Source organism: Rhizoctonia solani, chromosome 2 (assembly GCF_016906535.1).
Source record: "Rhizoctonia solani chromosome 2, complete sequence".
Classification (NCBI taxonomy): domain Eukaryota; kingdom Fungi; phylum Basidiomycota; class Agaricomycetes; order Cantharellales; family Ceratobasidiaceae; genus Rhizoctonia; species Rhizoctonia solani.
The window spans coordinates 1211628-1225622 of record NC_057371.1 but is presented as its reverse complement, the minus strand read 5'-3'; the positions used below and the strand labels follow the sequence as shown (position 1 = coordinate 1225622).

At 48.7% G+C, this 13995-nt stretch overlaps 4 protein-coding genes across 4 annotated transcripts; 3 read left to right on the top strand and 1 right to left on the bottom strand.

Moving 5' to 3' along the window:
- Positions 1-2463: 2463 nt before the first annotated feature.
- Positions 2464-4284, top strand: RhiXN_04989 (uncharacterized protein; the record flags this gene model as incomplete). Its single annotated transcript, XM_043324805.1, has 5 exons — positions 2464-2661; positions 2715-2843; positions 2893-3616; positions 3669-3930; positions 4020-4284. The coding sequence occupies 5 exons, from the start codon at positions 2464-2466 to the stop codon at positions 4282-4284; spliced, it is 1578 nt and encodes a 525-aa protein (XP_043177224.1).
- Positions 4285-4866: 582 nt separating this feature from the next.
- On the bottom strand, positions 4867-6307 carry RhiXN_04988 (chitin deacetylase; the record flags this gene model as incomplete). Its single annotated transcript, XM_043324804.1, has 4 exons — positions 4867-5085; positions 5138-5156; positions 5210-5984; positions 6049-6307. The coding sequence occupies 4 exons, from the start codon at positions 6305-6307 to the stop codon at positions 4867-4869; spliced, it is 1272 nt and encodes a 423-aa protein (XP_043177223.1).
- Positions 6308-9531: 3224 nt separating this feature from the next.
- On the top strand, positions 9532-13035 carry RhiXN_04987 (dihydroxyacetone kinase; the record flags this gene model as incomplete). The annotated part of the gene is made up of 21 exons (XM_043324803.1): positions 9532-9534; positions 9598-9618; positions 9679-9804; positions 9859-10002; positions 10043-10246; positions 10293-10385; positions 10436-10547; positions 10598-10695; positions 10778-10850; positions 10910-10927; positions 10959-11073; positions 11132-11149; positions 11206-11352; positions 11413-11554; positions 11603-11663; positions 11713-11793; positions 11820-11992; positions 12046-12339; positions 12390-12438; positions 12489-12606; positions 12660-13035. 21 exons carry the CDS (start codon positions 9532-9534, stop codon positions 13033-13035), a joined length of 2466 nt encoding a protein of 821 aa, XP_043177222.1.
- Positions 13036-13217: 182 nt separating this feature from the next.
- Positions 13218-13964, top strand: RhiXN_04986 (dihydroxyacetone kinase; the record flags this gene model as incomplete). The annotated part of the gene is made up of 1 exon (XM_043324802.1): positions 13218-13964. The coding sequence occupies one exon, from the start codon at positions 13218-13220 to the stop codon at positions 13962-13964; it is 747 nt and encodes a 248-aa protein (XP_043177221.1).
- Positions 13965-13995: the final 31 nt, after the last annotated feature.

Sequence of the window (13995 nt, the reverse complement as noted above, 5' to 3'; positions counted from 1 at the left end):
GAATTATGTTATTAGGTACGTTTGCGCATTCAAGTCACTCAGGTTGCACGTGGCCCGCATAATAATTGAGCTTAGTCAACCTGCGGCTATGATCCTTCACTCCACCATTGTCAATCACAATTCATCTGTCTGCAAGTAGTTGATCCTAATGCCCAGGCCCAAATCAGAAAAAATATCTAGAAGGGTTCTTGTTCTCATACCGGAGCTCTTGAACCTGGTTTTGGCCCACTTGGATCGTTCTGATTGTGCAAAGCTTGTGTCTGTCTCTCGACTCTGGTTCTACTGTATCGCGCCTCTACTGTGGCACAATGTTACAGGTCTGACAAGATTGTTTTCCCTTATTTCTGGGGCAAGAGTCACCCTGAAGAAGAAAGGTGGCGTAGACAGAACAGAGCGAATTGTGGTATATACATAAATGTTTTTAATCACAAAAAATGCAACACTTAGATTACAGATATTCAAACAGGTGATTGATATACCACGTCGAGCCGACTTTAGTCGATTTGAACTCTACGCTGAGTTTGTCAAGAACCTTGACACAAGCGATATCTACAAATTTCAAGGCAAGAAGGAAGTGAACACATATCGAAACTCCCGAAAGTGGTCGCTTCTTCCTAATCTAATCTCACTAAAATGTCAATATAGGCGCTTCACGACACCCCTTGCCATGTTAGACTGGATCAAATGGTTCGTTGGACCCTCGCTCTTGAGGCTATACGTGATGCGAGATACACCATCCTTTTGGGGGTCTACACCTAGTATCAACGCGAAGGACAAATTCGTCTACGGGTTGCTGGAGGTTGTCGCACCAATATGTCCCAACCTACAGTTAGTCGAAGTCCCTAGTTGCGACCCTGTCCAACCACAAAACTTTGGTGACTCCATAATATCCAAGACCTCCTTGGCATCTCAGTTGTCGCTCTTACTGCCCACACTGCGCGAAATTTCTGGAACTGAATCGTTTCTTGAACCACAATCATTAGAATTCCTCAGCAAATTGCCGCTCCTGGAAGTATTAAGGATTAATGCTCAGTATTGCGAGCCATCTTCCATAGCTACGAGGGAAATAAAATGGCCTGAAAACTGCTTTTCCGCAATTCGGCAACTACATCTTGTTGCGGTCAGGCTTGATACTCTTGAATCGCTGTGGAGCTTCAATTCGTTAATAAACTCGCTAATAGCACTGGAAATTGAGACCGGGACCCAAGGGCGCTCTACAATACCATGCACATCGGCAATGGGACGCCTCACGAAATTTATACGTGAGCTAGCATCCCGTAGTCCATACATCGACAATCTTAATTGTAGATTGCATGCTTGTAGCTTTTTTTGTAACGCATGCGCCCCGGCTCGCTTATCGTTGCCTGAGTTAGAATCACTTAGCTTGTTACCTTTGACAAGACTCTCTCTCCAACGCATTTGGCTTGCTGAGAGCATCAGCCACTTGAACTTTGCCCAGGCTATACCACAGGTGCGAACCCTCCGACTGCCGGATATATTAGTTACCCTCGAGGATCTCAGTCACTACGCTGCCCACTTGCCCCATCTTAGTTATTTTCATTTCACACTTTATGACTCCTCCTTGGCAGGAAAACCAATGATCGCTAAAGTTCCTGTGAAATTGGTTTCAGGACCCCAATCTATCAGACTTGATGTTAGAATACAACAGCTTGCACCCCCCGGATCCCGCTTACACGAAGACCAAATATCGACCCTGGCTAGGTGCGATTTCTCCCTAAATTTCTAGCCACACCTCTGATACTAAGATAAAAAAAAAAAGATACTTCCACCAACTGTGGCCAAGGGCCTGTTGTTTCAGTGCTAATAGCAAACTTGAGGAGCATGCTCTCAACAAGTACCTCTCGAGGCAATAGCATTTGTTAAGCTATTAATCTACATTGAAGAAAACATCCATGAATCTTCTTAATCAATTTATATGGATCCAGTTGGATTGTATTCCAGTTAGCATTACCTTATTATGAATATTAATTTACAGTGCCAAATAGCCACGGCGCTAAGAAAATTCACGTGATACTTTCGTACGACTCGCCAAGATGCAGACTTGTCACACAACACAACAACCGCGACTGCCAACTGATTCAATTTAAACTTACTCTAAACATCTCGCTTAAAGCTTATGGTATGCACTCAAGTCATGAGGCCAATAATTCTCCAAGTTGATCTTTACAAGTAGAGCTTTGCCTCGAAACAAGATACAGTCTGCAAATTCTATCTACAAGGACAATGTAGATTTGGTGCCAGTTGTAGATTTGCGCATCCGGCTGGCCAAGGACCAAGCTCCAGTACAGGCACCTTTAGAAGTACGTAAATGTCTTCATTGGAGGTCACGCGTTTTCCATGCGTTTGGACTTCACTGATAACCTCGTGGCGGCAGACCAAACGTGGACGGCCAAGATGCTAAACAGGCGTTATTTGAGTACGAAATGTCAATTTTTAGCGACCATGGAGACTAACCTTCCGTTTGCTGAATCTCTTCGCAAGGATTTGACACAGGGCATAGACCGACCTTTGTATCCGTTGTCATCATACGGTCCCAGCAAGAGCATACCGTGTATTATCGATGGGTTGGACCAGAGTCCGGAGGAATTGCGCGTTGCTGCTTGGACGGCAAATCGTGACGCGGGCGGAATTGAAGCCTACGTAAGTTGCTATTTCCGTGTTGAAAGAGTTGGACTAAACTCGACAATCGACAGAAAGCTCATGAAAAGCAATTGATTGATGCAGCACAATTGTTCATTGGTTCTGCGGCGTCTACTGGCGCCATAACCCTGGATGAGGCCAAGCGCATTTGGAACTTAGTGGATGAACATGGCAATCCACCTGTAAGATCCAATCATGGGACTAGTCTAGCCTCCTAACGATACTTTATAGGCCAATGGACAAGCAGAAATAAAATCTAAACTTCGTGAAAGGCTACAATCCTCAACCCAAGTCCTGCCTTCGGTAAAACACTGCACCTACACCTTTGGATCTTCGGTTCATCTCAGCCCGCACAAACCTCAGCCTTTGGGAGCTCAGGTTTTGTCAAGCCCGGTACCGGTGCATTTGGCTCGAGCACGGGCTCAGGCGCCTTTGGAGGCAGTACCACCAATGCATTCGGTGGATCTTCACAATCCCAGCCTAGCGCTTTCGGGGGAACTGCGTCACAGCCTGCGCATTTGGAGCGCCTGCTCAAACCACGGGCAGCGCATTTGGCTCTTCCACAGGTGGGATTCGGTCAATCCGGGTTCGGTGCCAAACCTGCATTCGGCCAATCGGGCTTTGGCTCGTCCACCACTCCTTCCACTACACCCCGCCTTTGGCAGCTCTGCTCCCACTTCTGCATTCGGCCAATCGGGCTTCGGGACTTCTGCTACTGCTGCTACCACTACTACCGCTGCACCTGCTTTCGGCCAAAGTGGGTTCGGGAGCAAGCCAGCTGGCTCTGCGTTGGATCGAGCACAGGCGGAGGTGGTGCATTTGGTGCATTTGCTAACAAATCATCATCGTTTGGGGGCACGAATACGGGTAACACCACCTCCGCCTTTGGTACCTGCTAGTGGCACGTCTGTATTTGGGAGCGGGAGTAGCAGTACTACACCTGCGTTCGGAAGCAGTGGGTTTGGTGCATTCGCTAACAAGTCGACCTCTTTTGGTGCCCAACCCAGCACCGGGTCGGCGTTCGGGTCGAGCACTACTAGTGCAGGCACAGGTGGTCTCTTTATTCAACTACCACTTCAATAATAACAATGGGGCGGAAGGAATGGACTCGGACACCCCCACCACTACACAAGCACCAGCCTCGGCGTTTGGCCAACCAGCATCCAGCACGGCTTCGGCATTTGGCCAAACTCAACAACCTTCTACAACCTCTGCTTTCGGGCAAACCCAGCCGACGTCAGCGTTTGGGTCATCAGCATTTGGTGCCAAGTCGGCCTTTGGCACCATGCCGGGCACCACGAGCGCATTTGGCACCGCGCCCTCTACGACCACGCGTTTGGCAATACGTCCTCAACAAGTACATCTGCGTTTGGAACGACGGGTGCAACCTCTGCTTTTGGTACGACGACCAAACCATCCGCATTTGGAGCTACCTCCGCATTCGGTTCTAGCTCTGGAACTGCATTCAACACCGCCAAGCCCAAAGATCGGGACCCGTTTGCGGCATTGCTACCCGACGACTACATGAATACCCTATCCGAGGGTATTATAAATGCGTTCAAGGCTGATAAATTTGAACTGGGGTCTATTCCCGAGTGTGTTCCGCCCTTGGAGATGCGGTGACCTTCCTCGAGCAAAAGACCAGAAAGCGGGTTTAATGGGGGGTTTTTTTTTTTGAGATCGAGTTTATGTTTTCTATGACTGTAATGAGTGTCTTGTGCTTTGACTAGTCGTAATATTATTCTTGTCGTTTTTGAAACGGTTGCTAGGCACACACGTGCATGATCTCAGGCTTGCGGCACTGATGCCCAGTATGAGAAGCTACCCCACCTTGACCCCACCCGAGATCATTAAATCAGTCTTGGCATAGTAACACACGGCACACAAGAATTTCCAACGAGCTTTCCTGGTCACACAAAAGTGGTCTTGAAAATCGTGTGATATTATATACTATGGTGACACTCGAACTAGCGTCCATATCCTAGCGTTCGACAAAAACAGAAAGTTGTTCCCAAGCAAGGAGATAAAAAAAAAAAAAATGAAACAGAGGCGTAAATATGCAAGAACAAGATTGACAACTTGACACCAGGAATACATCAACACACAACACATAAATGGCCAGCCACTGACACATTTCACACAGACACACAAGATCGACAAGTTCGTCTAGAGCAAAAGCGAGAGCGCCGCCAACAAGTACACTGATCACACCGGCACCGACAAAGCTGACCATGTTTCGTGGGAGAGCTCCGCTGGTGTTGGTCGAAGCGCCGGTATTGTTGGCGCCTCGCGAAGTGCCGGTGTGGAAGCTGCTCCAGTGCTGGTGGAAGTCGAGTTGCCGCCCGATGGGGTGGTGCTACCGGTCGAAGTCTCAATGTACGCCTCGGAGAGAGGCTTCTTGTGGCACTCGTTAACAGATTGGAGCTGGAAACCATATCAATAAAGGATCATCCAACACGGGGAACAAAGAACTCACCGCAAACGGAGGGTTATGGCTGGTTCCAGCAGGAAGGAAGTATCCAACGGCCATGTGACGGTCTGCGCGTACAAATCGTGCTGCAAGCTGACAAAACCAGTGTTGAGCTGGCTAGCGCGATCGAGGAGCGAGTTGAAGGTTGCCAAAAGTTGAGGGCCAGTCTGGCTACCATCGTTGACACGCCAGTCGTTGGAGTCATACTGGAGCTCGCCCTCGGTGGTCCACATGACAGGAGTGAGGTTCATGGCCTTACAGATGGCGCGGACACGGTCGTCGATGTCACCATAAGGAGGACGCATGCCCTTGGGAGTTACACCAATGACATCCTTGATCGCCTTCTTGTTCCACCCAAGCTCGGCAATGATTTCCTCGTTGGTAAGAGTGGTAAGAGCGCGGTGAGACCAGGTGTGGAGGGCGATTTCGTGACCGGCGAGATATGTCGCCTGGAGGATGGCAGGCTTGTCAATGACATTAGAGCCAATGACGTAGAAAGTAGCCGCAATCTTTTTTTCTTCGAGATAGTTGAGAACCTTGGGGGTATATGGGGATGGGCCGTCATCAAAGGTAAGACCCCAAGTCATCTTGTCAGGGCATGTGTCAATATCAGTGTCGCGGGTGCAGCTGCCGCAAGACCACCAGCAGTTACCCTGGGCATTCGCCTTGAGAGCAGCTTCGGGGTTTATTTGGCAGAGAGATTGACCGGAGCCGGCAGGGGCAGCAACGTTCCTCGGAATATTGGGGATTTGCACACCCGAAGCAGCGACTTCGGCGACCCATTGTTTGACCTCTGGCGAGTTGACATCAGGGGCTGACATGAATGTGGGGTAGTTAGCCAAGTTGATTGTGGCTGAAAAAATATGTAAAGTATGAGTAATGAGCGCAAAAAAAAAACCGAGACACTTTATGCGTACCAGCTGGCAAGTCGGGGGCGCCATTGATGGGAGACTTTGTTCCCGGGGTAGGGGTAGCACGCAGGGGAACCGGAGCCTCCGAGGGGGAGCGGGGCCAATGCTCTCGCGGGGGAATGCTGACGCTTGACTGGAGTCGGAGGAAGACGAATTGGAAACGAGTGCAAAGACCGCAAAACTTGATATGGTCGCTGTGCTCAGCGCCTGTTACGTGGGCGGCGACAGCACCAGCAAATGCAAGCGCAACTGCAGAAGAACGCATATTACGAAGGGTTTAAAAACGAAAGTGTGCACCGAATCAAGTGACCGGAGAGTGTTGAAGAGGATGAAGGCACCACCCAGGCAACATCAAGCTCTATTATATATTTTTCACTCTCAGGCTGGGCACAGGCCTTGGCAGGAGAAAGCCAAGGCAGGAGAAGTCCATGGGATCATCAAGGGTGAGTGTTGCTCGCACCCCAAGGGCAACCTCTTCTATTAGATATTCCAGGGTTCTGGGCGCCTCACTCAACAAGTTGCCCTTAGGGATTGCAGGCATGCCGTGGCCAATACGTCAACTCAGTCCAGTGGCTTCACGTGATTGATTACCGGCTTTAATCAGCCCTAAATACTTGGGGACATGTCATCACGCGAGACTGTAATTCTGGTAGGCGCGCTGGCTACCGCGGCGGCTTTATTCCCAGCCTATTTATCATTCTCTGGCAAAGAAGTTCATCCACCTCTGGTACAAACTGCCACCCCCGTATCTACTAACCCTTCGGCCAATCGCAATGCACTCCGCGCCATTGCCCCTATTTACTGGCCATTCCACGGGCATTAATCGCCATCCCACTCAGACCTCTAGGTGCATTGGCATCTTCTATTGCTTTAGCTGCGGCGCCCATAGTCATCGTGCTCGATAAGCTATTCTCTCTGATCGCACTGCCGTTCCGCGCGGTTTTAGCCGCTGTCCGTGCACTTTATCCGTTGTACGTCTTCTGCGGCACGGCAATTCTTACAGGGATCTTTCTTGGCGGTTTAGTCGTGGGTTGGGTCAAATTTATCCTCCTAGTCCAAGAAGTCCGACGTAACCGCGCCGAGCTGACGTAACCGCGCCGAGCTGGAAGAACATAACCAATCGAAGAAACGGAGTGATTATGTTCGGCGTAGAGAAGAATATTATTGAATTTATCGCTTTCTACTCGCCATGCTATCATTTACATCTAATGTATGTACATTGGGGCTTACTAAAGCCAAGAACAACAACCAACATGTCATTCGAAGACCCGTGGTTGGGACGTTCACATTCGTTGCTTGGTTGCGTTATTTTTACCAAAAAATCTTCCAAATTGCCGACTCGAAACCCTCCCCCCACCGGGTAATCGCAACACGGCCTAATGCAAAGACATAAATGTTGCCAATAAATAGCAAAAGGCAATCACGGCACCGGTAGCCGAATTTCCTTTTGAGGCCAGTTGAATTCATCCCCAAGTTACGATGGAAAAGTGTGCTTTTGGGCAGTTTCAGCTGACTCTTGGCCGCGCTCTTGGCCTTGTTATCCATGGACGTGACTCGAGCCAAGCCGTGATGCGGGGAGGTTCCTGAAAGTGCGGGATGCGGGAGCTAAAAGTCGCGATGTGTGCTCTGGATCAGGATCCGCTAGCTGCGATAGTACCCTTAAGGCCTTGCGTCAGGGGCGGGGTAGCTCACAAAGAGTGCCTGGCTTCATTGACAACCTATGTATGAGCTTATTTGTCGCACGTCATGTGTCCTATCCGTACGATGATGACAATGACGACTACTGCTGGAGGCGAGTCTTTTGAACGAGACGCAAAGACGGCTCTATACTAGCTTTTGTTCCGCTAGCTTTGACTTCACTCTCGCACAACTTCAGACGGCGATCACAGGCTCCAGAGTAAATAATCTCAGGCCCTTGCAATGTGCGGAGATTCAAGGCATTTCAGCCAGATCTAGATGTCGCCCTTCGGGTTTCCTGCATTACTCGATCGACCGATGACCACTCAACACATCATGCAGAACAATAAGCCGTATGCTTCCCTATCAAGCCGTCTCTTTCTACTAGTTCTTAGGCGCCATGGTAGCTTTATATGGTTCATATGATTCGTTTCTACTTTTTTGGACCTGGTGCGAGTGAAAATGTTATAACCAGCCCAGATTGCATTTACTATTCGACATTCAGCGTAAAACCGCAGCCTTTTTCTAGTAGACTTCTGTGTGTGATCCTCCGCGCCTGTGATTGAGCCTTTTCACTCACACGTGGCTATCGGGAGCCCCGCGCTCGGAGAAGTTGTTTGATTTCCACATTGGGATGTAGCCACCCCGGCCGTACTTGGCTGTAACACTAGTTCTTCGACTTCTGTGCCTTGATTCAAAGAATCATCCAGAAATAAACGTGTTTCTGTCGCGATGAGGGGTATGCTCTATCGGAACAATAGGCAGGTAAGAAGCATATAAAGCCCTTGCATTGGGGCAGCAATAGGCTCAAGCCAATTCATTCCTCTCTAGTTTCACTTCGCTCTTGAACTCTTGTATCTATGGCTCGAGCCGACAAACCTGGTATTGGTAGGCGCGTTCAAATCCGCCAACCATATTTACCGGTGGTACAGTGTATTATCAACAAGTGAGTGGGTTGTAACATCCTCACTGGGATGTCGCTGATAGAAATATCAATCTGGGTACTGAAGCCAGCATCCGGACCCAACTCTTGATACAAATTCTCCAAGCCCAGGGGCAACAAGCAACCATCTTACGATACTGGTACCCAATCCACTTCCTACAATACTCACTGGCGTCCGTCGCACAGTGGATTGGGCGTTCAGTTCTCGTCCCCAATCGCTGCCCATTGCATCTGAAAATTCGACAATAGTCACCTCTAATACTGTGAGCAGGGTTTCTAACTAAATATATGGCCATTTCTTAGATGCTACTACACGGACACCAGGGAGTAAAGGAAATTCTTCAGTGCATGGTAGAGCGTCGTTGCCCAGATGTGACTTCTGATTTATCCCCAATGACCGCAATACCAAGACCTTATACCGGCGGGGGTATGGCGATGTCTACAAGTGGTCGAAAAAAGACGGCTCAATAGTCAGCATAAAATGTTTGCGAATTTACGAAAATTCGGAATCAACACCAAAAAGCACCAAGGTCAGTTGTTAGTTGTGGTTTCATTTCTCTGGCGATTGGACGTAGATGCTGAAGCAAGTCTTGGGCCTTATTTAGCGAATTAGTCGCGAGCTCTATCATTTGTTCAGAGCTAGCCATCCTAATGTGCTTGAACTTACTGGTGTCGCGCTATTCAATGGGCAAATCGCTATAGTCTCGCCCTGGATGAAGAACGGCAACCTTCGTAAATATATTAGATCTCAACCCGAAGTGGACCGGTGGAGTTTGGTACGCATTTATCTACTTTATTAGAGCTTTTCAAATTCGAATTTCGCAGTGTATACAATTGCCGAGGGATTGGCACACATTCACAGTATTAAAATGGTTAGTTACACGAGTCGGATAACGCTGAGCTTGGGACTAACATCTATCTCAAATTCTTTCAAGGTCCATGGTGACTTGAAAGCGGTGCGTATTTACCATACTATCTTTCGAAACATGCTCAATTTCAATAATTAATATATAAAGGAGAACATTCTCGTATCCGATCAAGGTGTTGTCAAAATCAGTGATTTTGGTAACTCGATCTTGGAGGAATGCTCTCTTCGGTATACTGCTACATCCAGAGTAGGAGGGGGAACATCCCGTTGGATGGTATGCTCTTCAATGGTAGTTAACCGCACATGGCTGATATCGCCCTACGCATAGGCTTGGGAGTTGTTCTCGGATCCTCCGGCTGACATAAGTGCAACGACGGACGTACACTCTCTTGGAATGGCAAGTTTGTACAAACCATTGCCCAAAAGCTCTGACCTAATATTCCACGTAGACTCTCCTGGTAAATACGTAGAGGTTAGGGTGCTCGAAGCGCTCAACTAACACTGATCTCCAGGAGGTTATGACTGGAGAGTACCCATACGCAGAGTACAAAGGGAATATTTCAGTGCTGGGCCCACTCAGCGAGAAGCGGCTTCCCAAGCGCCCAGAAGCGTTTGCTTCACACCGACGATGGGGTGACGAAAGATGGGCACTACTACTTGATTGCTGGAACGTGGACCCAAATCTCCGCCCAGATAGCTTGAAGGTGCTTAACAGGGTAAGCTTGGGTTAATTCAAGTGGGGAGAGATAGATGTCTAATTAGTACACAATTGTGGACCCAGATGAAAGAGCTTCAGTAATCCTCCAGCCCGATGGTATTAGGTTAAGATCGAACAGACCTATTGTATTCACATCCGTAAAAAAACAGGATTATATATATTTAAAAGAGTATATATGCGCGTTTAGGCTTTTGATACTGCACAGTACTACGACTTTCCTAGATATGACGTAAATATCGGCCAGCGCCGGTCACCCTATTCATTGACTTGGCCACAATACCAACTAATGACTACACTTCGTAAGTTAATAAGATACACATTTTTTCGATGTCTGACTGCATAATATCAGACAAACATATAGTATCCTCGTCCAGTTCACTGGTTACTGACGCGCTCGTGGGCGTCTCCGCTTTGAACCCCGTGCAGCTGTTGATAAACAACACAAAGGTGCGATCCGGCATCATCTCCAGCAGAAGGTTTAGAAATAAATTAATAGGCATCATAAATCCTAGTGTTATATCTGGCGGAGCCTGATCGTTCTCGAGTTGCTATAATAAGTGGGGGTGGAGCAGGGCATGAGCCAGCACACTCAGGGTTCGTCGGTACGTGCTAGTGTTAGACCGACATCCATATATAAAAGGAGCACTGATTAGTAAATTAGGGGAGGGAATACTCAATGGTACGTACATATTCTCTGAATGGTTGAACAGACTATGAAAGTCAGGACCGACGCATACATCCAGCCGCAGTTTGCGGAGATGTTTTTGCCTCTCCTAACGCGAACCAGGTCAAGCGAGCACTACAATTAGTCGAAAATGAAAAAGGGTAAGAGTAAAGCTACCCCGAACGTGCCTTAAAATAAAAAGTGTTCACTCCTGTGCAGAATACTTATGGTCGTCAAGTGGGTATTTGGGTATGTAGATAGGTCCTTCAACCTTGCTCAGGTTTTGGATTTAGGTCATACACCGGCGATATATTGAATTTCGGACTGGCTCGTGAGCAATACTGCGCGGCTAACCCGTCCAAAGTCAACTCTCTAAAATTCGTCGTGGTTGGCGATGACGTAAGTGTTGGAAAGAAGCAAGGGGAAATTGTTGGAAGAAGGTAAGTGATCGGTACGTCATCGAGATACAGCTCACGCCAAGATGTCACAATACTCGAAAGAGGACTTGCGGGCACCGTTTTAGTATATAAGATTGCGGGCGCATTGGCTCAGCAGGGTGCCAGTCTAGAAGAAGTCCACGAAGTAGCCCAATTTGTTGCAGATCGACTGGGAACGATTGCGGTTGGCCTTGAGCACTGCCATGTGGGTCTAATGTCTATTGGAATGAACACATACTGATCTCAAGCCCAGGTTCCTGGAGCTGATCCAGGAGGTACCCATCTGGAAGCCGATGAGATCGAGGTTGGGATGGGTGAGCATGGTTCGCGTAGTGTATTGTGTTGATCATTCAGATATTTTAGGCATTCACAACGAGTCGGGCCATACCAGAGTTCGCCCTATTCCTGCTCTACCAGAACTGTGGACAAGCTTCTCGGTTATCTGTTCGCGACACCTGAATCTGACCCAGATCGATCGTTTTTGCCCTGGCCAGAGAGAGGAGTTGCTGGTGACTGCGTATTGCTTGTCAATAATCTTGGAGGTTTAAGTGCTCTAGAGTTGAGCAGTGCCGCTAAGACAATCTCAGAGAAGATAACCGAATCTGGTATAAATATTGAAAGGATGCTAGTGGGGACCTATATGGTAAGTGACCACTGATGGTTTTAGGGGCTTGGAGCTGAAATGAAAATCGAAAGACATCACTGAATATGCCTGGGTTTTCTGTCACATTACTTCTGCTGCCGCAATCGGACGAAACAAAAGTATCCAAGGACAAGCTATTGAGGCTACTCGATGCTCCGGCAAAAACTCCTGCTTGGACTTGGACGAGTGGGGCATCACCAATAACCCGTTCCTCTGTAGCTAGCCCTCAGGCCGAGGCAAGTACGCAAAAAGGAAGTACTCCCGCTTCGAATCAATTTTCAGATTCGGTGAGGCGGGCATGCCATGCACTGATCCGGGCCGAGCCAGAAATCACCCAGATGGACCAGGTATAGATGAAGGTTATCCAAACTGTAATACCTTCTAACATTGGCTTTAGATCGTAGGTGATGGCGATTGCGGTACCACACTCAAGGCAGGAGCCGAAGGTAGGCCCCAAACATATAAGAGAACTTGATTGCCGTAAAGTATTTCGTAGCTGTGCTCGACGCTCTGAATAAACCTGAGTTTGCCTTCTATGGCGCGAGGGGTTCTATTAGTCAAATAGGCCAAATAGTTGGAGACGCAATGGGTGGCACCTCTGGAGCCTTGTACAGGTAAGTTACGTCAAGTAAAGTTGCAGTACTAGCATATAGTCAATAATATACAGCATATATATCTCAGCCTTGGCGCAAGGACTTCAGGGTGCCTCATCTGGAGACTCTGGAGAACCGACACGCGGTCAGTATGCAGATGCGGCCGCGTTCGCTCTGGAACGTCTATACACCTATACTCGTGCACGCCCACCTAGCAGAACATTGGTGGATCCATTGGCGGCCTTTGTAGAATCGTTGAAGGATCCAGATGCGCATCTAGAACAAGCGTTCGAGGCAGCTCAACGCGCGGCGGAGGAAACTAAAAATTTGCCTGCACGCGCGGGCCGTGCGGCGTACGTCAACGCAGAGGCTGTCAAGGGGACCTGCGACCCCGGAGCATGGGGGATTCGCTGTCTCTTGGAGGGTTTGCTGAAGGGGTCTTCCAAGTAAGAGGGTGTTCGACCCCAAAGCCTGATCTTGAAATTGTGTCGATCTTAAAGAATGTAAAACATTGAATATGAGAATAGGCGCACAACGTGTATGCACCTTCTAAACACGTCTAAGAAGAAGGGGGCCACACCCGATTACTTGATGAAGTACAAATGACGTTTCAAAATCATATGCGGAAGGCGATGACCAAAGTGATGCGGCATGGCGGCTACCGGTCCAAAGCTCTTTCGGCACGACAAGATCTAAAAGTTTTATCCTATATAAACTGGGGCAGGGTACTCCACTCTCGTCAACTCGCCGCTGACTGCCCCCGCACTGCACACTCGACCCGCACCAACCCTTATATTGGGCTTTTAATTTCAGACATGCATACCATCGCTCGTGCCTCATCCTTTGCATCTCTTCCCTCGGGATCTAATAGCGCATTGACATACCCTTATCATCATCAACCACCACCATTTGGACGCTCGAATCATTCTCAGAGTGCGCCATCCACGCCATCGGAGCAGTTCCCACCACCCGTCATGCCCAATTTCGGTCCATCTATCGAGGTAGCAACCGCTCAACCCACTACTCAGCCGAGCCCACCTAGTACTCCGGCTCGCGGTTGTCTCAAGGCGCCAAGCAAAGAATTTACTACCAAATCCGAGCCTGAAGTCCAAATCATTTCTCCAACTTCTGGGCGGCATGCGCCGGGAATTCACGCTGGTGCTGGTGACGGCAGCACCCGACGACGTCCCAATATGAAGTTGGAAAGACTCCCGAGCAGCGCAATCGCCCGAATCCAGTTGGCTGAAGGTGTGGAGCCGCATGCGCACGGCGGGAAAAACGCCACCAATTCTGGAGGGAAAGGGAAATGCAAGGAGCGAGTTCCTACGCCGTACGTAAAGTCGGACAAGACGGGATGGTTATCAGACGGTGAAGAGTAGATTAGGCGGCAATCGAGATGAGATTGGGGAG